At 43.0% G+C, this 26645-nt stretch overlaps 1 protein-coding gene across 1 annotated transcript in view; it reads left to right on the forward strand.

Annotated features, from left to right (window-relative positions):
* The first annotated feature begins 8532 nt into the window (after positions 1-8532).
* Positions 8533-26645, forward strand: part of spred1 (sprouty related EVH1 domain containing 1) — a 32296-nt gene continuing 14183 nt past the window's right edge. The window contains exons 1-3 of the mRNA XM_029460561.1: positions 8533-9198; positions 20876-21146; positions 26364-26532. Of these exons, the coding sequence (XP_029316421.1) occupies positions 9167-9198; positions 20876-21146; positions 26364-26532 (472 nt within the window). The 5' untranslated portion in view covers positions 8533-9166. The remainder of the gene's footprint in view (positions 9199-20875; positions 21147-26363; positions 26533-26645) is intronic.

Genomic DNA, 26645 nt, shown 5'->3' on the forward strand with positions numbered 1-26645 from the left:
AGCCCAGTGCTACTGTCAGCCCACATAAAGCCACTTTCAGTGTGAATGGGAACGCTTTGATTTGTCTTGTCAATGCAACAGGCTCTTAATAGTACTTTCTATCACCTAGAACTCTAGAACTACTATCACCACTTTTACCTCTTCTTCTCCCACTTTCCTCCATTCACCCTACACCACTTTTTTTCCCCTCCTCCCTTCTCCTTCCCTCTCCCCATTCAAAATAAACATAGAGACCCTGTTTATTTGTCCCATTTGAGAAAACAGTCCAGAGGATCCTGGCGCTGCGTAAGAGATCAAAAAAGCAATGCAAAAATCAATTGTCTCTGCAAGTCTCAAGACTGCCATGCAGTAAATTGGCTCTGAATGATAGCACTATGTGGACTTTTTTTTCATAGTTCCTCTTTTAAAAACTTTGGTGAATTTAGAGTGACTGACTGCTGTCTCCCTTCGCTGTACAATCATGTCAAGGGACTTTTGACTGAAAGCATGTGATTGGTTCTGTGGTATTGTCATTCCCAAGTGGCCAAATTTACAGAAACCAAGCTTCTGTGGTTCTTGACAATGCTTACTGGAATGAATAATAGTTGCGTTAAATCGACTCCATTTTCTGGACAAATCCATACAAACATCTTTTCATACATTTGGCTCCTTAGAGAGCTGAACTTCATCATGATAGTCAAATTTGTCAGGACTCTAAAAAGCCATACTCGCTGTAGGAAACAGACTAATTACTCTTGATCAATTAAGAAACCTAGTTTTCCGGTCTGCATGTGTGCTGGCGGGTGACAGACATATAAACCATAGAGGCCAACTTCCCCCATACTTCCCAGGCTCTTTAATTAACTCTTTGATCTGAGTGCTATGTAGTGAGCTCAGACCAGAGGCAGCTCCGAGGGCCAAGGAGAGAATGGATAGCATTTCATATACAGCACACCACAGCAGGAAGAGAGGAAAATGCTGACATACTCCTGTTGGGATCTAAATGAAAGTTTATAGTCTTGTTTACTTTGATTCTAGTTTGGATCATTTTGATGGGGTTTACACTGATTACTATACTGTGTGTAGCACTTTAGGTCAGTGATTGAATATATAATGCAATTGTGTGATTCTACAGCAGAATCTGCATTGTGGTTGCTTCTTAAGGTCTACATTTCGGGGCCATACTATAAAATCACAACACAAAGACTGGGTTACTCAGACGCTGCGTGTTAAGGACTTGACCGTCAGTGGAGTGTATCTGGTTTGAGGAGTTTGAAGTGAAGGGACAGTAGATCTGGCAAGTTTTAAAAGTAGCAATAAACTCACTTTGTTGGTTGGAATTTGCAGCACCATGGAACGACTTAATAACAATGCGTGAAGCGATGAAAATTACACAGCTCCCGCTCGAAAGGAAAAATTAATTGCTCTCAGGTTGCACTCTTGAAAAGTCTGTTCATTCAAGCACACACACACACAATCATGGGTACTTTTACACACTCACATATGCACACTGACACACAGGTGCAGAACCGGGCCTCAGGACTGGATGTGCAACTGTGTGTGTGTGTGTGTGTGTGTGTGTGTGTGTGTGTGTGTGTGTGTGTGTGTGTGTGTGAACCTGCAGCTCTCCTGTGCTGTGCAGCGGAGAGAAGAATAGGGCCTGGGCCACATTCCAGCCCTGCCTCCCTGGGCGAGAGACAGTATTCAGCATTCCTCTGACTGCCTATCAGGCCAGGTGCATTCCAGAACACAGAGACACACATTTAGACAAACACACAGTTCAGAAACACACATTTATGCTCAATCACAAATCAACATGTGTAGGCACGAACATTCATACCCATGTGTACCCAAGCCCTTATAGGTGGTCATACAGTACAGCTATGTGTATACCGTATGTTGACATTTAAAGGGAAAAAAAGACCAAATATGAAATAACCTCATTAACATTCCGCTAAACACACACCCGCCCACATAAGTGTAGTACATACTGTACGCATTCTCTGCACATACATACAGGTACTGCCTTGCTGACTTGAGTACATGTAGGCTTAAGCCAAGACAAACCAGCATTGTCTGTGCAGTGCTGCTGTTGTGCTGCTACATTATGAGAAAAGATGTTCTCTGCCTCTTTAATTCTTGTATGATTCAGTCATTTTTAATGCATGGACTTTTCTGTTTGGAGGAGGTTGAGCTATTTAAAGAGCAGGGGTTGAATACACTGTGAATGTACAGCCATCCTCTTTTTGAAGTTCATATGGTGCTGCGATGCACTGTGAGTCACACATGACAGTGCAGACGGGGGTGGAGTGTGTGTGTGTGTGTGTGTGTGTGTGTGTGTGTGTGTGTGTGTGTGTGTGTGTGTTGTGTGTGCATGTCCCCATCCGGGTCTTTTCTTTCATTTATCAGGAGATTTTGCTTAGGTTCTTTTCTCTCTAGACTTGACGAGAATAAAACAGACAATGCCAGGTTGTCTTTATTTGAACAAACACAGCACAGAGAGGAAGGATGTGACAATATTCACCTCTTCTCAATGGCGAGGTAGGAAAGTTAAGGGGATGGAGAGAAGGATGGCTTGATGTGAGAGAGAATGGGATGCTCGCCTCATGCAAAGTCAGTTTAATCTGCAGGCTCGGTCAAATGTAAAGACACAACAACCCCAGAACAAAAACTCCATTCAGTGTTAATGCGCTGCTTCCCTTCCACACTATTTCACCATCAGACAGAGAAAAAGGTTGTTGGTTACATGCTATTTGACAGGCACGGGACACCATGCTTGACAAGCACTAAATCAGACCATTACTCTTTGGCATTCCTCCGTCACCGTTACGCTTACTTCCTCTATTCTTGCATTCCCCATCGCTATCCTTATCCTTTTTCTCCTTCCTTGTCTCTCATCCTTCACCTCCCTCCCTTTCTTCCCCTTTACATCCCAGTTCATGTCTGCTGGTAGCGCGAGCCAATTCCCGCCCTTCTCCCACTCACCCCCCACCCCCCTCAGCCCACTTCTCATCCATTTCCATGTGGCGACTTTTCATCAGTGAAGTGCCTTCCTGGCCCGACTACCCCCACCCCACCTACTCCCTCTGCCACTCACTGAATGGATGCAGCATTAAAGAGAGAGTGAGAGAGAGGGCTGAAACCGTCCTTCCTTCCTCCTACAAGCGCCACCCCTTTGGCTGTCGCAGAAGTGGTACGTTCCACAGCGAGGACTGCAGAAGTTGAGAGAGCACATTGTTTGTAATCTGGCATTGCAGGGGTCACTTCCTGACTCGTGTGTCCGCTCCCTGAGCCCTGCACCGATCCCTTCTTTTCCCCCTCCTCCCTGTGTGTCCATCCATTGGCCAAGTAGCCTATGGCTTTTGGACAAATCCTGTTCTTCCCCTTTTGTGTAGGAAAGCTTCAACATCTGAAAACAATCAAATAATCTGGGCACAATGCGTCTCTTCATGGAGGGGTGCTGGTGGTTCCCAGATGAGCGGGAGGATTAAGTGGAGGAGGCCATAGGGGAGAGAAAGAGAGGGATGGGGGCTACACAGCTGAGAACGGGGGCAATTTATTGTTACTAGATTTTCATAGCAAAATATGTGAATGTGTGTGTAGGTAGTTCTGTATGAAAGGATGTTTTTGGAGAAAGGAAGACATCTGAATACTCTTCCAAAGAGTAATAGGAGTAGTCATATCTGACTCAGAGGTTTTACACTCATTGATTCCTTCTCGTTTGATGCAGAATGGTAACATAGCAGTGGAAACAACACAGTGAAAATAAATCGTTGTCTTTTTATCTTTTGTCTTCAAAGACAAAACATCATAGCATCATATTCGAAACATGTAAATGTTAACAAAAAAAGATTTACAACATGGTGCAATGAGTAAAAACGTTATGAACTCTGTGTATTTAAGGTGTAGCCTACTACTTGTAGGAATAGTTTATTTACTTTGTTGCGGAGACTCAGATGAGAGCATTGATACCACTCTCGTGTCAGTACGGTAAGAAGCCAGCAGCCGGTTAGCTTAGTTTAGCTTAGCATAAAGACTGGAAAGTGGGCGAAACAGCTAGCCAGGCTCTGTCCAAAGTTAACAAAATCTGCCTGCAAGTATATCTAAAGCTCACTTCTAAACACATTATGTCACATTTGTTTAATACATACAAAAACTGAACTTGCACATGGTTGCACATGGTTGCACATGGTTGCACATGGTTTTACGACAAACCATAGCCTACTATTGCTTGGCTGCGCTAGCTAGTGTTAGCTGACTTTGTGCTAAGCTTAGCTAAGCTAACAGACTGTTTAGGAGAATGGGATCAGTCTTCTCATCTAGCTCTCGGTATGAAAGAGAATAAGCATATTTCTCAGAAAGTCAACTTTTCCTTTAAATACCAATACTAATATGAGACCATGATAGTAGCCTACAAACATTCTGTCCAGCACTTTTTCCTCCCTCTGCTTTCTTATAAAGAGAAATGTACACACACACACCCACACATGTACGTGCCCACACACACACACACACACACACACACACACATGCATGCAAACTTCTCCCGCGTCCCTCACGCTGTTCCTACTCATCCCCATGAGAATGGTAAATAGTCATCTGCAACTTCCCCTCCAACATATTCATTAATCCCTTCTATCCTGTGGGGCTGGATGATGATTACAGGGAAGCCAACTGAAGCCGCCCAAATAAACACCCCTCAGGCAGCAACAAAGGCCTGTCCACCTCACCCTAAACACAGCTTCCCCAGCTAGATCAGGTTTCAATCAAGCCCACGCACAACATGCAAACAATAGGAAGTAGCAGAGTCTCAGGCGTTGAAAAAAAACGAACTGCGGCTGAAACCAATTTAGTTTCCCATTTTTGTAGTTGAGACGTTAGCGACTGGTTCAAATCTACTGGCAAGCAGATCTTGAACCTTAACTGGAATCAAGCCTACTTTCAAACCTAGCAGCTCATCTAAAGTGTAGTGACAAACCATCTCACCCTCATGACACATGTAATGTATAATATACAGAAAGCTGTATTGTATAAAGCAACATTCACAGTGGTACACTTTTGGTTTCTGTTCATTTTAAGCATAGCACACAACGTATTTCCCCCTCTAAAAGTGTGGTTTTTAGATGCTCACATAGTTCAAATTCTAAAACTATTTACAAAACTTAAACAATCCCAGAGATGTGTTTCTCTCAAGGGCTTTGCAGCCATAATGACCTTCCATCTGTACCAACATCCTTGTGCATGGTCACAAGACCGGCTCTTTAAGCTTGACACACTTTACTCATCTAGTTATCCACATCCATCTCTCATCTAAGGCATTCTTGAAACTAATTCTTGAAAAAGAAAATCCCCCTCGTGCTACCAACTTCAAAGATTTCTCGATCAGTATTCTGAGAACTATTAAGCAATATAGAAATGTTTGCATTTTGGTCATATGCATATAGAGTCTGAAAGAGGGACAGAGAGCTACACAGTACAGAGTCAAACATGCCTGAAGGCCCTCACACTTCCTTCCCCTCTAACCACTACACCTTTTCTACTCACCACCCTACAATTAGCGTGCCTAAAAGTTGCAGGCTTCCGAGGCCAGGCCCACACTAATCATAGGTATGCATTGTTGTGTTCCGCTGCCAGGTCTTTAAAAATCAGCACCTTTTGTTTAAGCCACACCTCTTGGCTCAGACCGCCGTGCGTCCACTGTCTGTGTCCGAGGGGGTCCCACAGACAAACTCGAGAAGGACAGGTGTGTGTTCTTAAGAATAGATATAACATTTTATTCACTCTGAAAGTCCACACATCAACAAAAGTTACAATTACCTAAACATGTTGACAAAAAAAGAGGGAGGTAAAACTAATTTAAGGCAGAGGATCCTGAGATTAGGTTATTTACAAAGAGCTGTCATCAGCCATCTCCGGTCTTTCTCCCTACATGCCCTGAGGTCTCTGCAGACTATATGGCGGCAACTACACAGACTGAATTTCCTTTCCATAGTTGCTGTACAAAGAGAGGCCTTCACTTCTCTCTTGTGACCAGAGGCTGCCCGTGCTGCTCCTAGCTGGTGATCACATCACCTGTGTTTTGAGTTTGTCATCTGATTCGAGTCATCATGGTCCAATACCAGGAATGAATCTCCCGTGCTGTCATGAATAAAAGTACTTATGGGTTGTTTTTTTATGCCGTGAGCTATCGGTTAGTCCCTCATCATTAATTTCCCCTATTCAAAAATATCTCATACTTCATATTGTCATGTTAACATATTTGTTTAATGATTTTTTTATTTGTTAATTTAGTTTAATAATCACATTATGTTGATCATCTGCAAACAGCCAACCCTGCAGTTCTACACAAACTTATTAGAGATCGTGTCAACATTACAAAAGTCACAAGTAAACTTTAATTTCTGCATCTCAAGTGTTAACTCATATTTCATAAGTCAGAAATTCAAGCTCCCAAGTTCATAAGTCAGAATAACAAGTCAAATCCAAGAAAAAGCAGAATAAGTTTGTAAAACAAGTGTCAGTACAAAAGCCATTGATGAAAACAAGAAACGTGACCTAACACTAATCACAACAGACTATGATTTGCAATTAATTTCAGCCATCTTCCTAAAAGTCAAGTAAGGTTCTGTTAGTGTTGGACCCTGCTGAATGAGATTTGTGTTGAGCTAAACACATCCTTTATGCTGCGGTTGCTTGCTGGCAATACAGGAATGTTAGCTTGTTTACCGTCTTAAAGAGAATTGTGATGACCCTGATTGCACTTAGAGAGGGAAGTCAAGGGATGCCTCTGTTAGCTAAACATCCTGTTGCGTTGTTTAAGTACACTACAGTGTGTTGTGTTCACTGTGTGAAAAACACAGGAAATGTACACTAGGGCCTTCCACATTTGTGAGATGAGAAAGAAGGCTGACTTCCTGAACTCTGAATACTCTAAAGGATACAGGCACGCCAGTGGGAAAATCCATGGTCATTGCCTTTTTTGTTCTAATTGAAACAAGGGACACTTTATTTGGACTTCTGAGATTCATCATCTCAATAGTAACCCAATTCAGAAAAGAAGTGAGTACAAGTGGCCACATTTAGTAAAATGTGGACAGGGACGGTCCTCTGTTACTTGATTAACCAATGTGAGACTTTTTAGAAATGCACATTTTCTTTATGTAAATAAGTGCACATAACGTTCATATGCTATTTGTAGTTTTGGTGAGCAAACAATCTTAGGAGACAATTCACCTTTGCTCTCAGGCAGTCATCAAGATTGCAGTACACACCTCAGACAGGAGATCTAATCAAATAGCCTACCAAAGGAAGTGCACAATATGTGTCAGGGCTGCACATGTGGGGGTCCTGCATGCATGGGCTATCTATATACAGTGACACAGAGGGGTGTTTTATATGGCTGCAACATAAGGCTGTGGCACAAGCTGTATGAAAGCCAGAGAAATACAAAGAAACTTCTCACACAACATGCTGTCACTATGACAACCAGGCAGAATCATTTAGCCTGATCTCTTGCCATTCCACACAGCACAGAAATCCAATAGCATTTAAGTCTTACGCAACCAGGCCACCGATTCGCTCTGCAAGGCTTTTAACACATTTGCAAATAAAATTCATAGGTGCACACATGGATTTTTTTCTGGTTGCCTCTGATGGTGTTTTATTTTGGAGGGTGCTCCAGCTGGCTGGGGAGAGTTTGGGGTGTAAGGTGGGGCAGCTTTAACTATATAACTACTTGTATCAAAACCTCCTGTCTGGGGCTGATGGAGGTTAATCTCATGCCTCATTTTTTATTCAACATTATAGGCTATTACATTACTGAAACAATATCACACTGTAATTTCAAACTAGCCTTCAGAATGGGTTAGACATACATGTTTCTGAAAATATTTTCATTTTGTGAATTACCTTTCTTCCACTTTACATTTTGGCTTAAAGCTCTGCCTATGTATTATAACTGAATAATAAAATAAATAAACAAAAATTTAAAATAAAATAAAAATTACTGATATGGTTTTAATCGCAAAGGGAATTTAATTTAATTCCATGTACTGCAGGAGTCGTTACTGTGTGCATTTAAAGCATTTCACCACAGTTTCACATCAACATTTTAAAAAATGGTTTAGGGGCGGTCTATCATGGTGAAGCTGTTTTAATGAAAGAAAACAACAGAAATTGTTAATGGCCGAGTTTGTGTCAGCCCAAATCCTTCCTCCAGATTATTTTCTACTTTGCGTGCTATCACACAGACGCTTCCCTCTTGTATCAATGCGTGATTGAAGGGAAACTTCTTTTGGGAAGTGCGGGAACTACTTTAGGTCAACTTTGGAAAGAAACATACCTAATTCACTGCATACTGCTACAAGGGGATTATGTGTAGTACTATATATGTCACTCTTTGACGCCATATTATAAATTGTGTGGTAGTTGAGCGTATTTTATCGCAAGAGTGTTATGTTTTTACTACGTCGCGGAAGGATCTAATTTTCTCAAGCGAGGGTCGACACATCCGCCCAGTTTTCCGATGTTTCATTCCCCCCGAGTTGAAAATGGAGTTCGATTAAAGCAGATGTCCACCAACTTCTGAAGGAAATTTCAAGTCTAGAAGCTTTTACTTTACGCGTCAGTATTAATATTGAAAACAGTTAAACCATTTTTTTTCGGCTTTGGATGCCTTTACTGCAAATTACTCGGACACGTTGACGGAGCAACGCTCCACAGCGCTTTTTCAAGTGTTGTCCTGGACCTGAAGTTGGCGAATGGATGCTCGACAGCCAGCCATAAATAACCTGCCAAACGTTACAGTCTACAGCAATTTCTACATTTTTTGAGGATCTATTCACATTTTTGCAAAGCGGGGAACTGTGTTTGTTGAAGAGGATGATCCCGATGGCCCATTTGTTGTGGTCGGATTTTACTTCCAGGGAGGATAAAATGAATCAACGATTGTCATTCCTCCTCGCGATTTAACGTTAGTTTCAGGCAGCAAAGCTAGCGTTAAGCTAGCTCCACTTGGCTCTCAAAGGGACGCTTAGTTAGGCATGCCCCATTGTACATCATTTACTTACTATCCAAAATAGGGGTAATTTCTATATGTGAAGGAAAATGGTGATATTTGTGGTATTTTATCCCGCCGTCACTGCGTCGTCGATGCTATTGCTAGGATTTGGATCCCCGTGAGGAAAAAATGAGTGAAGATTCAACAAATCCAAACAACGAGTGAGTACAGTTTATACATATTTTCCATTTACATATGCAACATACAGCTGCAACAATAAGTACTTACATATCTGTAGATATTAATACACGCTTTACCCGATGAGCTATGCACTACCAGTTCCCAATGACATTTCTAAACCGAGCGACGCTGGTATTTCATCACCTTACTTTACTAATATTAACAATAATAAAGCATAGACTTATAATCTTTTTGTTTGGATAGTTATGTAGGTTAATAGAAAGCTACACTGTGGATTACATGAGTTTTACTAGAACAGTGTCTGACAGGCAGTGGCATAGGCCCATTGTAAAAAAAAAATCCGTTTCATTCTTAATAATTTCGCTCATATTCAACGTGTATGTTGTGATGATTCCTATTAGACCACAGGATATATAGGCATATTAATGGTTGCCTGCACATCATTTATTTAACAGGAAAATGATATGCCCATGATATTTATTATGGCTTTATAGATTGGCAGTTATACGACAGTTTATGAGGGATCACTCGTTATAGATATATATGTACACAGTAATAATCCAGTCTAAATATGATTTTATATACATGTCTGCCTCGTAGCGTTACATCATGATCAGAAAGCGTTATATTGACAGTCTAGATCTGTATGTTAACTGTTGTCCGCCATGATTTCGGAACATAATCATCGATTAACATCGTGCAGATCATGTTTTGCATTTCAGTCCAGCCTTTCTTTAATGAAAACCCTTCGAGTCGATTGCGGCAATGTCAACGTTGAAAAGCTGAAGATGCCATTTTTTTTTCTCAATCACACTCATTTACATATCACAATCTCCATTCATAAAAACGCGTTAAAAAGCCGTCACATTCACATCCAAATACCCACAACGCACGGGGATCTATTGTAATATGTACACGAAGTGTTTTTGTATACGTTGCGCCCATTTCAAGTCGCATTTTGGTATTGTTTTACTGGGCTGATCCCTTGTGTGCGCTTGTTGACAGTCAGTGAGAAATATCTGCTCCGGGAGGTGCTGCGGTCACATGATCCCCTCCATTCATAAAGTACCTGCCTGCCCATTCACAGTACTGTACACTGTTTCGCATTGCACCGACGATCACACAATGATCACATTTCCTGCATTTACTGTACAATGCATAACACATAAACATCAGTGCTTGTCTATTCGCCGTTTATTTTACATGCGTGTTTTATTTAACCGACGCTTCTTCACTATCTCAGAGGATTTTCTTTGATAATGTATTTGTCACAGAGGAAGTCATATGCCCCTTTTTCAGCCATTTACAGTGTCATGGTCTAATGTTCGAAACACACCCATGTTTCCCCCTCATTCCATCTATGTGGCCTAAATGAGGTTGATTGATTTAATGTGTGGAGGCTTTGTCCTTGAACTACTTGAACTGTGTTTTATGTAACATATGTCATGGAGTTATTTGTCCTCCTATCAAGCCACACTAAATAGATTATACTTCACCATTAGTTAACAACACATTGTATTAGGGAAATTAATCTGAGCTGATTTTTGTAATTAATCATGATTTAGCGTAAATTGTGTAATAACCTAGCATGTTTGATGCTGGTGGGAAAGGGGAAATCTCTGTCATCTGGAAAAAGTGTTTCATCCTGTTAACCCTGGTGAGAGAAATAGTACAGTAAAATAAAAACCTTTTCCTGAATTTTCTGGAACCTTAGGGACTCCTCAAGGCCCCCAGGGCCCCACTTGGGAACTACTGCCATAGGCTACAGATCATCAGTGGTGTGCAAGATACAGTATATGCTGGGTTTGTGCCACACTGCATGATGGCAGCAGCTAAGATGGCGAAGTGATCCAAACATTGTTGCTATGATTCCACCACCTTTCTGACTGTTGTATGATTCATAGTGTTGAAGGGAACAGAATACAGAGCGTTGCCTAAATTGTTTATTTTTGCTGAAGAGAGTCTCCTTAATATGCTCTTTCTAATGACGCAGCTATTCACAAAAAAATCAGATGTCTTTTGTTGAATTTTCATTATTTTCTTTAGCATCAGGGATAATAATCAATCAAAATGTACAGATGCGTGTTTTTACATTGTGACATTGTGCTCTCTTTCCATTGACAAGATTATTTTTGATGAGTCACTTTCTAAATCTTTATTAGATGAAAATTGTTTTGTATGAATCCTGGTTATATTTTTGACGTTATGCTTCCGTGTACAAATGTAGCGTAATAAAGGAAAATGTGTTTGTTCTCCTGCAGCTTGCATCGTGAACATTTAATTTGAAAATCTCCACACAAAAAAAAAAGAAAAAGTGTGAGGAGATAGTCCTGAAGTGGTTTTGTCTGAATGATGGGTGGTAAGCCGAGCTGGTGTACACACAGCACACCCTTTGCTGAGAACATGTTACTTGGCCTTGGTGCAACTATGTTCACAAGGCTGAAATGACAAGAAGTCACATAAAACCCCGTCAGATTTTGGTTTGCGTCTGCTCCTGGGTGTGTTGTTAGTGTGATGTAAGGCCCGTGTGAATTTTTCAGTCAAGGACTATGGTCATGCTGGGAGAAGTTGGAGATTGATATAGTGCAAGCAGCGTCTCTGCTGAATGTAACGCTTATCTGAAATATTTATCTCAACCAAGGCATTAGTCTGTTGAGGTGCGCCGTACTGGTACCTTTTATCTGTGTCCTGTAGATACTCCTTTTACACAATCAATGTATACATGTGAATAGCTTGTTTTTTTTTACACATTACGTCTTATGCCCTGCTAAGCTCAAATCATCCATTTTTATCAGTGAAGGTCAGTTGCCTCTATGTTCCACTGAACGTGTACAGGCCAGGCTATGGCCTCATTGTTTTAGATTCCTGCAGTTCTGTGGTATTGTCTGTTGCCAGTCAGGTGATTCCTCTCTCTGTGTCCTCTTCCTATCTGTGTGATTGATTTGACAGCTCAGCGTTTTATCTGCCAATGTGGGTGTCGTGATCTTATCACCTGAGGGCTGTTTTGCACTCCCATTCCTGTTGCAGAGCTTTCCAAACGCATTCCTCCTAAACAGCCCCCATCATGTCCTGAAACGACAAAGGGAGACAGCTACTTCAGCTGTTAGGGCTAGTGCTTTATGGCCTGGGTAATTGCTTATATCCTGTGGCCCTTATGTTAAGCTAAATAATTTCCTGGACCTTTTTTTTTATAGATGGTATTATTTGGGGTTATTGCCAGTTGTTGGATACGACCTCCATGAACACTTAGCTTTACTAGCTGGCCTAGTCTTAACTATAGACATTAACTTACATTTACAAGTCTGCTGAGCTGAACACATCTTTGGTTTTGCTTCTGTATTCTTTTGGGGAAGTGTCGCTTGTGACTAGAGAAATGTGTTCTTTGACGAATATACATAAGGGCACTTGTAACAGCATTTTACTTTACCGGTTGCTAGGCACGTTCTCACATTTGATTCAAACTCTCGGTTTCACCTTATTTATACTAAGGTGAAAAGTTGCACAGTCCTAAAAGTTATTTTGCGTACAGAATATTTGTGCCCCCAGTGTCTGCTTGTTCTATTAGAAGCTGTCGTATTGTTTGTGTGATTAATGACAATGATCCTCTGTATAACCAGAGGGCTTGGACTGTCTGTAACTGAGACAAGCCAACAAACTGAACAGGCCTTGTATAGTGGTGGACTGTTCCATTCCCATGGCCAGATTTAGGCCTGGATTCTGTGTATTTTAAACCCAAACCACTTCCCTCTTATAATTTTCATTTCCTCTTCAAGTATTTTAGGAGCAAGCATAAATGGCGTAAATGTCAGCAGTGTATTCAGAGCGTATTTCAAACAAAATTGCTTATTTTCAAGACAAAGACCTGGTGTGGACTTATGTTGTGTATGTAGGCCAGCACTAAAAAACTTCCTGATTCTTTTGTGTCTCGATCACAACATCCTGATAGCAGGGCTTGTCTTTATTTATTTTTGTCAAGCAGGGCCTCTGATGTTCACAGACCATATCTCAATGCCTCTAAGAAGTGCTTTTAGCACTAAGTGTCTGAATTGTGGATATTGTTTTCAGTTGTGCTGTATGCGGGAGCATGAAGGCTGGGCCTTGTTGTGAGCTCTTTGCTGCAGCTGGGCTGAGATGGTTCTTTCCTGCAAGGCCACAGACATAAAAGGGCACAGATGTAAATCCTAAACCTTGTGTCTTTGATTGAGTTTCCAAACACTTTGAAAACAGGAAGAGGTTTCTGTGTGTGCGTTGGTGCACACACACACTCTTGTGTGTTTATTTCTCTAGGAACATTTGGCATGTGTATGTGTTTCTGGGAAAGATAGGCCTGGATCCCGGTTGAGTGTATTTCAGCTTTATGTTATCAAATAAATAAGAACATATATTTTTATCTGCCAAGTAACGTTTGATGCTTTTATTGCATGGCAAAAGTGTGTGTTTGATTCCTACAAATCATAGAGGCAGAGGTTGTATGGGAAGCTGATTGACTGTGAATCTAATTGATTTTCAAGATGGACTAATAGGTTGGTTTCTCATACGATAATAATGTTATGTTATTCCCAACAACAGGGGATACTGTGATAGTTTACAACTTGTCATAGCAGTTTATCTTAACATCTATGGGCCATCATCATGGTTTGGTGGTTTATTGATGGTTTCTCCCACAGCTAGACCTCTGCCTTGTTCCCTCCGCTTCCCCCTTGGTTTCAGAGTAACTATGACGAGTAGACGCTTAGGATCCCTGGGGACTACTCTCACATCAAAGAAGAGCAGAGACGCAGCAGTCGAAATGTGCGGTTCTTCTTTTTTCTTTTTTGGTAATGGCAAGCGCAAGGTTTTAATTTTCCAAATGCTTGCGGTTCAAATTAAGATCATCTCAATATGTGGCTTAGATTGATGTTTTGGCATTTGATACACATATGGGATTCTTGTGATTTATAGTGCCACGGCGCAGCGGCACATAGAACAATGTTGTTGGTGTTGCAGGCTCAATCCAGTAATAGAGGGGTTGGTTAGAAAATCAATGTTAGCAACGCTGTCTGAGTGAGCAGTTTTGACATTCATTTGCTGTTTTAGGTCTATCTTTGGTTTGGGTTACAGGCTGATTTGACCCACTAACTGCTGTCTGTGACAGATGTTACCAGAAGTGACTGTGATCAGTTCATTTGCCGTCATATTAGGTGGTATTTCTATGAAAGGATGGTGGCAAATTTGAAGTGTAGATTCACTGTGTGGTGCAGCAGCAGAGTAGGCTTGTTCTGTTTTTTTTTTTTTTTCCTGAGTCAGTTGGTAGCTAAGCTGAATGTTCTTGTGAGGGAGATGACTCACCAGCAGCCTGAGGTGTTGAGAGGAGATAGGGCAAATTTCTCTTTCACTTCTCTTTCTATAGCCAACGTATTAGTTTTCACTGCAGCTAATGTAGCAGGCTTGTGATGCTGGCTGCCTGTTGGTGTTTCTGTAGGCATTGTCCCTTTATTAGTTCTGTTTTATTAATGGCTAACCGACAGCCCCTTCAAAAGTGTCTTGTTCTGGCCTTGTGTCATAATTTGCACTGCATCCTTGTTGGGTCATGTTGCTGTTTGTTTTGAGTATGTCTGTGCCCTTGAGTTTGCCACTGGTTATTTAGGGGATTTGAACCGTGGCTAATTGGCCAGCTAGTTTGCACCGTTCAGATTAGATGCACTGCTGGAATCGACGGTCGAGTCCCAGATTGCATGTTATTTATTTCTTCAATGAGGCGTGATCGCAGTGAAAGAAACTGCTCCACTTTATCCTCTTACAACTTCAGCACCGAGTTTGTTCATCTAGATTTTTGTTTGTGGTGGATTACATTTTTCTATAAATTCTTTGACTGCATTCAAATATTACATATTTGTCTGCTACATTACATCTACAAGCCTTGGACTCGTGTAGATCTTTGGGCAAGTAGATCCACACTGAATACATCAAGACTTCTTGCATTTTAGGTAAGACTAAAGCTGTTAAGGAAATGTAAAAGTATCATTTTTTTTTCTCTAAGATAACAGCTGTTGAAGATAGCCACACATTTTCAGTAAGAATAGATAATGAGTCACACCCAGAGTAGCTTTTCACGACATCTTCCCTTTCCGCCCTCGACTTTCCTAGTGATTGCTTTCCCTTTTGGAGGATAATCTATAGAATCGGATTGGGATAAGTAGCTTGTGTTTATTTTCCCAATGATATTTTAATGATTTCCCCCCCCCCCCCCCTCAAAAGTTCTACAAACCAAAGTGCTCTAGTGGAGCTTGACCGAGCTTGACAGCCTTCCTCCGGTTTTGATACAGGGGAGAGATGGGGAGGAAAAGGGGCGATGGAAAAAAAGAGATGGAGGGGGGCTTTTCTCCCCTTTTCTCCCCTTTTCTGATGCTAATGAAAGGAGGAATGGTTTTCCAGCTTTTAGCTTGCAGAGTGTGTCTCCCCTGCAGCATGCTCCGCTGCCTGGACATTGTGGGAGGACAAAACTCCAGGCCCGGGATCCAATAACGTGAAATTTCAGCAGAGAAGCGGCCATTGTGTAGAGAGAGGCAGCCGGGGAGGGGTTGGGTAGAAGGGGGAGACTGAGCGGAGGAAAGGGAGGGTGACTTGGCGAGCACCCAGGGCTCAGGCCACATCCTTTCTCTCTCTCCTCTCCTCCTGCACTCCTCCTCTTCCTTCTCCTCCTTCCCTTCTTCTCCCCCTCCTGTCTTTCTTTCAATGCCCCCCTCATACCCCATGCCCTCCCCTCCCCTCCACCACTCCCCTCTGGGGTAGGAAGCCCAAGGCTGAGACAGGAGCAAAGCATGATGGCATGCTGGAGCCCAGTGAGCCATGGGCCGGAGCAGCAGACAAACGGTCACTTTGTCAACTTAGGAAATGGTTGTCCCAGGATCCCTCTTCTCCACCACACACTGGAGCAGCCGGCCTCGAGGCCCAGGCCTGCCTGGTCTGCACGTGCTCCCCCATCACGCCTTCTCTTCTCTTCTCTTCTCTTCTCTTCTCTTCTCTTCCAATTCATTTAAAGTGGAAGCCGTATTCTAATTGAAGTCCTGGTGTTTTGTTTGCTCTTTGCTCACACTTTAAATGATCTCACTTGTTTGCAGCATATATCATATTGTATAGATGCCATAAAAAGCCTATGCACATCCTAACTGTGAATAGAAAAGGCCATATTCAAATGCGGTTGGGAGCTGTTGACTGTCACCTTGGTCTCCACCCTGTTCCCATCCACAGCCACCTCCTCCTCCTCTCCCCACAGTCCTCCGTTACACTCTCACCCCTCCCTCTGTTTTTCTCTCCTGCTTTTGGTCGGAAATGAAGTCAGTCATCCAGCAGAATAACTTGGAATAATTTGGAATGGGGGCTCCTTTCTCTCTATCTCTCCCTCCCCTTCCCCCCCCTCCTCCTCGCAGGCCCAGGCCAGCTGATCTGCTTCCGCTCTCAATTGTGTGTCCAGTCGACTGTGTGCTCCCAGCAAGGGGCGTGGAGGCCAGCCTTTGTCTCCACCATCCCTCTCTAAAATGTGTGTGTGCGTGCGTGAGTGTGTGTGTGTGTGTGTGTGTGTGTGTGTGTGTGTGTGTGTGTGTGTGTGTGTGTGTGTGTGTGTGTGTGTGTTGCAGCAGGTTGCACTCAAATATCCTTTTGGACCACTTACTGTTTTTACAATAAGAAAGGAAAGATTTTTTTATATGAAGGAGAAAAAGTGAAGCAGATGGAACCTTTTCATTCCCCTGTTTCAAAGATTTAGTTAAATGCATGTCGTACACTTGCTTGTGGTTGGTTGTGTTGTTGGTCTGCAGGTTTCAGAAGACTTGAGAGATTTCATTACAATTATTGACTATTTAACTAAAGTAATTATTAGTTTGAGGTATTTCTCTTATTCTTAAAATGAGGTTGACTTAGGCGTTTTAAGCTGGATGCAAAAATGCACACGTATACACAGTCCACTTCACTTCCTCTCTGGGCCCAGCCCCCCTCCCTGTGAGTGTCATGGTTGCTGGCATGTGTGTGATGGTAGGTCTGAAGGGTCAGGCCCTGGTCATTGTGCCCTAGTCATGGCTGAGCGACACCACCGCCTGCCTTCTGTTCACCCCAGGGACCCCCGCCTGACTGACAGCCCCTCCTGCACCCATCACCCGCATCCTTTATTGGGGGCCATAGAGGGGTGTAACAGCAGCAGTATTTCCCTATTTTACTGCCTGTTATACTGCTCAAAAATGCATTTTTTCTGCTGTGGCAGGGGTTCTCGTGTGAGATTAGCGCTGCTTCTGCGGCGCTGTTACGAGGTGTAACCAGAAAGGGTGTTGCTGGGAGGTTGCAAGAGGGAAGTTAGTCGTGGTTGTGTTTTTCGGTCAGTCTCCCACGACCAGTTACTGTTTAAGCACGAGGGCAGCACGTGAGAGAGAAAACAGACGCTTGTGATATAAGTACATTTAGGTTGATAAGAGATTCATAATGTTGGTAATTTGATATATTCTGTATCTGTTATTGTCCAGCCCTACTATCCGTTATTGTTTGGCAGAATAGTTGCTTATATTTGGATCAGTTCACTCATTAATGAAGAGCAGAAGAAAATCCCAATCTAGGCTGAAATTGTATTTGTTATATTAATATAATAATATCAAGTAAAAGACTCGCACTGCTGTCCACTTCTGTTTACACCGTGACTGACGAAGCGTGCTAAGAATGTAGACATTTTGGCAAGACATCAACTTTGAACAGACAGTAGTGTGCACAGCTCTACCAAATGTACATCCTTGAATTAGAAGTAGAACATGATATATCGTCAGCTGATTGCGATTAGATAAATCATTCAACGTCAGATGCATGCCAAATCACCTTGCTTGGATTTGAAGCAGTAGTCTTAGCAGAAGTAACTTTACAGCATTGTGGAAAACATTTTAATCAAATTTCGAAGCAATCATTGTTTGCTAGAAACCAAGCCGCTTGAGTATAACCATAAAAATGTACCAGCAAGCCAGCGAAGCTTTGGTCGCTAGCCAATCAAATTTCAACAGAAAATAAAAAATGTTTATGATTGTTAATCGTCAATAGAAGGGATTGAAAATGAGAACACATCATCGACATATCGTCACCTTTTTATATTTAATATTTCCAACCCGATAGCAAACAGTTGCTTATCTACACATCCAGCAGTTACGGAGCAACATAATTATTCACTTGGTGTCGTGTTTCTCGCCACCTGATGAAGGTCAGTCTAGTATTCACTGTTTTAACTCTGTTTTGGGTCTCTACCATTTCCTGAGGGAGATAACTAGCTCTTTAGTTGGTAAATGCTATGTTCACTGGCTAGTCGCTTACTGCGTCTGTATGTCGCTTGGTGCTGAGCAGGTAGTGTACGGTGGGATTCATCAGAGCTTTTTTGCTGAAAACAGCAGCCGGCTGTGGCTGAAAAAGGACACCTATGAGAGCCGTGAGAGTGAACCAAAACAGCAAAGTTATGCACCAGACAGCAGAACAAGGAGCTGAAACTCACTATAAAGCCCTGAAAAGCCGAGGGGAGCTTCAGCCTCGGACGAGAGTTCTCTGCGGCTTCATTCCTACCAGCGACCCCTTTCACCTGTCATACATTGTTATTCTAAAAATATGGATTACAGCCACTTTAAAGACACTTACATTGGTTTTAGTTAGTTAGGAGAACGATATGTGGCAATGAAGTTCAAAACATTGTTAGAAATGAATGCAGTCTTTAGTCCTATGTGCTTTGTGTCTGTGTGTCTGAACAGACCAGAATTGGCCAGAATGAAGTGTGTGATTTTTCTGTTTTCTGTTACCTATATTTATCATGCTCATCAATCCTTCGAGGGAACTTTGGTCAACTATTACCAGGTGCCAGGATATCAAAGCGTTCACATGAAGACAAAAGATAACTTCAGATTTAATGCTCACTGGCTCTTGGATTAATTACTAACCAATAACCTGGGCACTGCGGTTTGCCAAGGGTGTGGAAGGCACGAGGGCAAAGGTTAGCCTTATGGAGGAGGCCAAGATTTACAGAGGAGATGCAGTATGGGGGAGGACGCAGCCGTTCTTCTTTTAGAGCAGCAACTACTTTATGACATTTCTCTCCCTTAATCACTGCTTCGTATTTGGTCACTATCAGATCAATTCTTTAAAAAACATTTCAGACCCTGTGATGTCATCTTCATTGGTCAATCTGGACGTCGGCCAGAGAGCAATGTGTCACAGGAAGACATCCGGCAGTCACATTCTTCAATCTCTTCGCCCGTTTCTGTCAGCTCTCTCCGCAGTCTTTAATATGTTACCAGGAGTTTCTGCAAAATGCTGCCCTCAGCACACCCTGACCTTTGTCATTTCCGGTGGCCCAGTGCAGTCTGTGTTATCTAATCAGGGAAACATCTGACTCTAAGTGGAGGGACAGAGAGGCAAAGGAGGTGAAGAGGGAGAGAAAGAAATGGAATGAGGGGTAATTAATGTATAATTGATAGTCAGTATCAGAGTATGGCGATTGGACCAATATAGCAATACAATTAGTTGTGATATAATAGCAGAGGTCCTTTCTTAACTACTGACTTTTTATATTTGGATTATTATACTAGATGGCAGTCCAGCCTTATTCCAGTTTGTGGCTGTTGGACATTTGAATGATAAAGCATGATGTCGCCGTGTGTCTGAAAAAACCTGAAGCGTGATGCATTTTTGTACACACCCTCATGTCAGCTGTGTGTAAACCACTGAAACTTCAAGCCTTTTATAATACAGTGAAGAACCATCCCCTACGTTTCATTCCTGCTTTGTAAAAAAAAAACCACATTGTGTTTCCTTCAGTTAAGACTAATAATAAATGTATCGTAGATAACTGCCTCACAATGTATTACGTTTCCGTGATTGGAAGCGCTGCTGGATAACATGAGCAAGATGAGTGAGACGAGTAACGGCAGTATCATCGGAAAGAGGTTGATGTGAGCTGGAGCCCCTGTCATGCGTTGTCTAGTTTGAAACCACCTGCTTAGGGGAAAGGTTGGAAATCAGCAGTAGCCGAAGTCTGAACTTGGCCACATGGTCAGTCACCCTCTGGCCGAGGTTAAACATACACTGACGGCTTCAGACTTTAGAAATCTTAGCCAGTAGTCTGTTATGTCATGCACTAAAACCACACTATACATTTAATCCAAAGTTGAATCCTGGACGTTGCTCCTTCACATTCTATTTTTAGCTTTGTTGCTGATTTGTTTAGGCTAGCTTGTTGTTTGTATTGGCTTCTGACACCACCCTGTATCCGAGTAGTTCTAGTGGCATGTGGTGAACTCTTTAAACTCTTGTTGGACAAATGGGATGTAGACATTTTAGACCCATCTCTTTGCTTCATGTTGTCTGTATGTCTGTATGGTGTGTTCCTCACTACACATTCAATAACCTTTGTGTGTAGGCTACGTGTACTGTACTACGACTTGTTTATGCTGCGGATCATCTGAATCATGTGGGCTGATATTTAATGTAGGCTGTCTACTTCTGATGATGTTTTTAATCCAAGTGCTATTAAAGGTCACCTGAAACGACCCTCAAGGAAAAGACCCCGAAAGTGTTTAAATGCTCATTACTGCTGATCATGTTCACTAAAAGCATTATTTTCCTTCTGCTCTTGCCCTTCTCATTTCCTCCACCCTCCTTGTCTTACTCCCTTCCTCTCCTTCCTTTCCTTCCTTTCCTCCTCCACAGTGACAGTTATGCGCGTGTGAGAGCAGTGGTCATGACTCGGGATGACTCCAGTGGTGGGTGGCTTCCCCTGGGGGGCGGAGGCCTTAGCTGTGTCACCGTCTATAAGGTCAGCAGGGCGGAGGACAGCGGCAGCATCCACAGTGGAGGCAGCGGAGGAAGCAGCAGCAACCTCAGCCCCTGTAGCTCCAGTCCTAGTCCCAGCCCCAGCCCCAGCCTCAGCCCCACCGCTGTGGAATTTCACATCAAGGGCGAGAGGCTCAAAGACAAATTGGTAAGGGACCCTCTCGCTCATAATGGGAAAATGTATTCGGTTGTGCTACGCTGCATACATTCATATTAATACTTTACATGTAACTAGCTAGGTGATGTGTTTACATTCTCCGTCATTCAGTCCCTCTCTTTCATGCACATTCAGGTGCACAAACCAGAGATGGTGCATTCTCTTGGATGAGATCATCCTGAGCCCCCCCTTTCCCAGACCCCCCCCCCCCCCTCTGTGTCTCACTCACACACACACACACTCACACACAGGAAGTGGTTGTTTGGCTTTCCTCCATGGCGCAGGTATCTGAAAATAGGAGCAAACTGCGTGATGCTGTGATGCATGATGATATCATCAGGAGAAGGGCAGATTACTCAGGAGAAGAGAATGTGGGATGAGGGATGTGGGAAACACACAAAGAGCTCGGAAGAGACTTAAATGATGGAACAGGGGCTGGAAATTCACACTCACTCCGGTTTTCCATGAGTACACAAGTATTTACCTACCTTTTTATGAGCATTTCCTTTTTCTTGATGTGGGACGTAAAGGATGCAATGGCACATTTTCCGTCCAAACTTTTTGCGGTCGTTGTATTTTGAGGTGAACGCAGCTGGGTCTGTAGCAACACAATATGATTAGAGTGCCATGGCTGATTTCAAATTCAACAAAATAAAAATCTATATAAAATAATATGTCTCGCTCATCAACAATTACAGAATCAAACCTTTAAATTCAAAATGTCAGTAGTTGCAATAGATCGGGGCTTCATTCACAGATTGGTGAGCTCACGCATTAATAATGTCTGCTTACGTGTTAAATAGTTTGATTCTTTTGGCACCATGTACACATATAAACACGTAACCTGCAAAGTGCGTGGTCATTCAGTTTCCTCATAAAGTAACAATGAGGCTTCGCAAGATCAAGTTGTACGTTGTAGTTCTAATCCTTATGGCTTTTGATGTAAAGCTCATGATCTTCTTGTCACAGTCTCATTCTGTGTTGTAGATCTAAAGCAGATCCAGTAGATGCTCTGGGATAATCCTGGTCTGCGGTAATGAGAGTGTAAATCTGCGTCTGTGAGTGTGTGAGAGAGAGAGAACTGTCTGTCATATGTCAGGAGACCGATGAGGCCACCATGATGCTCAGACTCGGGTGGTTCCTGATGATCCAACATTAGAGGCTTGTTATAGCACGCCGTCTAAATCACCTTTTTCTTTTTTCTTCTTTGACTGATCACATTTTATGTGTGTTTTGTGTTTACAGCATGTTTTGTGTTTTATGCACTGCTATCCAAGTGTGTGTGTGGCACAGGAAAGGGTGTGACGGGAATGCTGTTGTTCAGACGGCTTATAGACATGGCTCAGAGACCCCGGCAACTGTTCTGGGATGTGGTAAAAAACACCCCTATCGCCGCCAGAGTCTACCCCCAGCCACCACAACAAACACCCAGCCATATGTAGGTCTGTCGGGATGCCACCCAGTGCCATGGTGTTGGCGTCAACCACAGTGCTACCGACAGTCTGAGGGCATCGGAAGAGGATAGGCAGAGTGATGAGTGAGATGAAAACAACAGCAACAGAGAAAACCACATAACAATATGTTAGCCATTGTCGGAAAACAACGCAGGGCAATATCAATACTTGTTACCACGGTATTGTCTAAAACAGTAACGTCAGTGTTTTGATTTCAGAGGTAAATGAAAGACTATAATTATGTTGTATAAGTGATGTGAAAAACAGAAAAAATGAGAGGGGGAAGAGCCTCTGAATGTTTAAAAGGCTGTTTGGTCTGATTCAGTGTTTCCCATTAATTACCTAGACTGTGGTGGCCCCGACATGGTCTAAATTATCCCGCCACAGTTTCAGATGAACCAAAAATATTTTTTTACACTTCTCAATGGGCGGGCGGGCTGGCCCTCGCCGGGAGCTGCAGTGCACTGCGATCGGCTCTAGGTCGGCTTTGAAAGGCCCCGGGGGCCGTGGATTCGTGGCACCCTCCCTCCCTGAGGGCAGGGACAGCGACAGGTAAACCGGGGAGGACTATCCTCAGTGCCTCATTCAGCAGCGACCCATCTTTAAAGGACTAAATCTCGTTTAGCCTACCATGCTTTGTGGGTGTGATATTTCTTTTCTACAACAAAACTCGATATATAAATAAGAAAATATACACTATGTACATACAATATACAGAATAATAAAGAGATATGTGTGCAAAGTTCTACGTAGAAAGTGGGCAGCCTAAATGTCTGTATGTGTGTAGTGTGTGTGTGTGTGTGTGTGTTACGACCCGGCTCGGCAAGGGAGTATCATAAAGCCAGATGGTTATGGTAAATAAAATATATTTATTAATTTTATTGGACCAATTGCCAATCTCAACTCAGTCTTCATCAGGTGGGAGGAGAAGTATCGCTGCAGCCAATCAAGGGCCGGGGGGGGTCACACACCCTCATTAACATACACAATAGGGAAACAAAGGTGCATGCATCCACAGAATCATCTCCGCAGATAAATAAGGCAGACGGCACATAACAGTGTGTATGTATGTTTGTGTGTGTGTGTGTGTGAGTGTGAGGTGGGTTAGGCAGTGAGTTACATTTGTACATCTATACAACCAATGTGTTTATGATTAAATTGGTTATAGAGCATAACATTGTTAACAAGAGCACACAGTTCTTCATAGATCTAACCTCTTATTTTAGCTCTCCAGATTTATGCATTTAACTCAAATGTACACAATTCTTTGTTATGTCTAAAACCCAGAAAAAGGAAATACTGCTCCATTTTTTCATTGTCTTAAGGGATATCATTTCAGTGTTTTAATTCAGCCAGAAATGGACAGAATAGAAGAGCACAACGACATCTCCCATCCCCGATAGGAACTTGAGCTAGATAGAGGAAGAAACAGATCAGAGATGCAGTTATTTTGAAATCACAAAGGCACGATTCTGGCTGGTAGAAATGAGGTGATTGGGGTGCATAAGATATGAGCGGAATCAGAGAAAGAGATGTGTGTAGTCAAAGAGCAGGAAACAGAGGTGGAGCCAGATAGACGGGAGACGGAAGAGGTGGAGGGGATCTGTCTATAAGCGCAGTGATGCGGCACAGAGTGTACTGGTGATGACTCAGCTGGCTCTCCATATAGCTACCAATCACTCTCCTCCTTGCCCCCTCCCTCTCTCCTCGACTCTCATTCTCTGACTCTCTTAAAAACTACAGATCTAATTGGTTGATGATTACTTACCATACTGGCTCTCGGATTATGACAAATCTCTGGCTAAGCTCTCACCTCGCCTCCTGACGTTCATCGTCTGTGACACCCTCTGATTGATACAGCTGTGAATGTGGTGTAGTCCAGGCTTACTCTAAAAGGCTTTGCCGTCGGGCAAGGGCCCCTTTGATACAGTTATTTGTTTTTACTGTTAACCTTGTCACTTGGTTGTTTTGACTTATATTTGCTAGCAAAATATGCTTTTTTTAGCTAGAAATTCTTGAAATAATGGAAAAAACGTAATTTTCAACCAGCCTCTTAGTAAGCCTTTACAACGGAGTGCTTGATTATTATTGGATGCCATCTTTCATGCTTTTTTAGCTATATTTCTGACGCACAGCAAATCATTTTTAAATGCTCAAAAACATTTAATTCCAAGATTCTAATATATCCTTTTATTTATATTTAACTTTAAATGGTTATTACAAGGAAGCAAAGGCAGTGTTCTTAGATTGCAGCCTGATTTCTCCCACTTGGTTCCTTGTATGCATGCAAACGTAGTCTCTCTACCGTCCCCCGTTTCCGCTCTCACGCTATCTCTTCACTACTCTCTGCACGTCTCACCTCCGTCTGTCTCTGTCTCCGTCCCTCTCCTCTAACATCTCCAGCCTCTGTTCCGTTTCTGCCGCGGTGGCTCCTCCTCCTCTCTTTTCTCTGAGCACAGTGTGGAATGCGGTGTTAAGTATCGTCCTTCCATGCAACCGTGATACTTCCTCCTCGCTGTGCGCTCACCTTACCTGCTCCGGCTCCATTCAGTCTCGCCTCTACAATCAGCCCCAGAGGCCCCCCCCCCCCCCCCTCCCACCTCCCGTCTCCCGTCTCCCCCCAACCCGATCCTCCTCACATCCATCCCTTTCTTCTTCCCTCCCCTCATCCACTGGCTCTGGGTAAACACACAGGCTTAACCTTTGCCCCTGCTTTTCTTGGGAAGGCATGTATGAAACAGTGACATGAGGATGGGTATTGTGAGAAATGTAATGTTGCGGGACACTTGCAACCTGAATCAGGGAGTGCAAAAAGCATCTCCCGCTCAGACATTCAGAACGAAATGTAGATGTGCGTGCACCCTCTCTGACACACATAGCACCAACTTCACGTACAGCTGCCACGTATCAACCTCTTAAAGCGTGCGCGTTGACTGCCGTCCAGATCGACGAGCAACGGTGCCATCTGCTTTCACTAGACGAGTATTGGTTTGTTTCCGTTATCCTCTGACAAGGCACTTGCACTGCGAAGATGCACAGTGTAGCACTTGGGTCATTGAGCTTTTCATCACACCAGCTCCTGTGCTCACGCATTCTCTCACGCAGATCACCATGAGCACGCTCACACATTCACACCCCATTAAGCCACCTCTCTTGCACGCCTGTAAAAAAACCTCAAAGACTGTAATGGCCGTCTCTCATTTCATTTAATCTGCCTAGAGGAAGGCCGGGAGGCGGCCCAGTAGCCCTGATTAATAATAGGCTTTGGAAACACAGTCTCTCTCCGCCACACACTTGGGCTGCCTGGGTCCAAAACATACCCCCCCCACCCCCACCCCCCTTCTGCCACCACCAATGCTGTCCAACTTTATCATCATCTGTAATGAAAACCCCACCATTTAGAATGTGTTTTACAAATTATCCAAAAAGAAGTATGTGAAATTATTGGGTTTGGGAGGATTCTTATTTTCTTTTTCTATTTTTAGAAACTCTGGAGTTATGTGTAGTTCCAGATGCAGGCCTCAATCTCGTTCTCTCTGTTCCCTTACTAATGCTGCTGTGGAATGATTGAATGAGGCACATTTAAACAAGTTAGGATGAGGAGGAAGATGAAGGACTTACATGTGTGTTCCCCAGAGAGTTTCATCATTAAACCTTTGAAATGATGCAGCTGCCAGTCTGTACACTAACTTTAGCTAACACGCCTTGTTTCACTCTCAAACTCTGTGTGCGTGTGTGTGTGTTGTCTTGTCAGGTGGTGCTGGAGTGTGTCCTGCAGAAAGACCTAGTATACAACAAGGTCAACCCCATCTTCCACCACTGGAGGATCAACAACAAGAAGTTCGGGCTGACTTTCCAGAGCCCTGCTGACGCCCGTGCTTTTGACCGGGGCATACGTCGGGCCATTGAGGACATCAACCAAGGTGTGTGTGTGTGTGTGTGTGTGTGTGTTTGTTTGGGGGTTGTTAATGGTGCATGCGTGTGTTTTTGGAGTTCAAAAACAAAACACCAGGTTTGTTTGGAATTCCCTCTCAGA

Source organism: Cottoperca gobio, chromosome 22, assembly GCF_900634415.1.
Source record: "Cottoperca gobio chromosome 22, fCotGob3.1, whole genome shotgun sequence".
Lineage (NCBI taxonomy): Eukaryota > Metazoa > Chordata > Actinopteri > Perciformes > Bovichtidae > Cottoperca > Cottoperca gobio.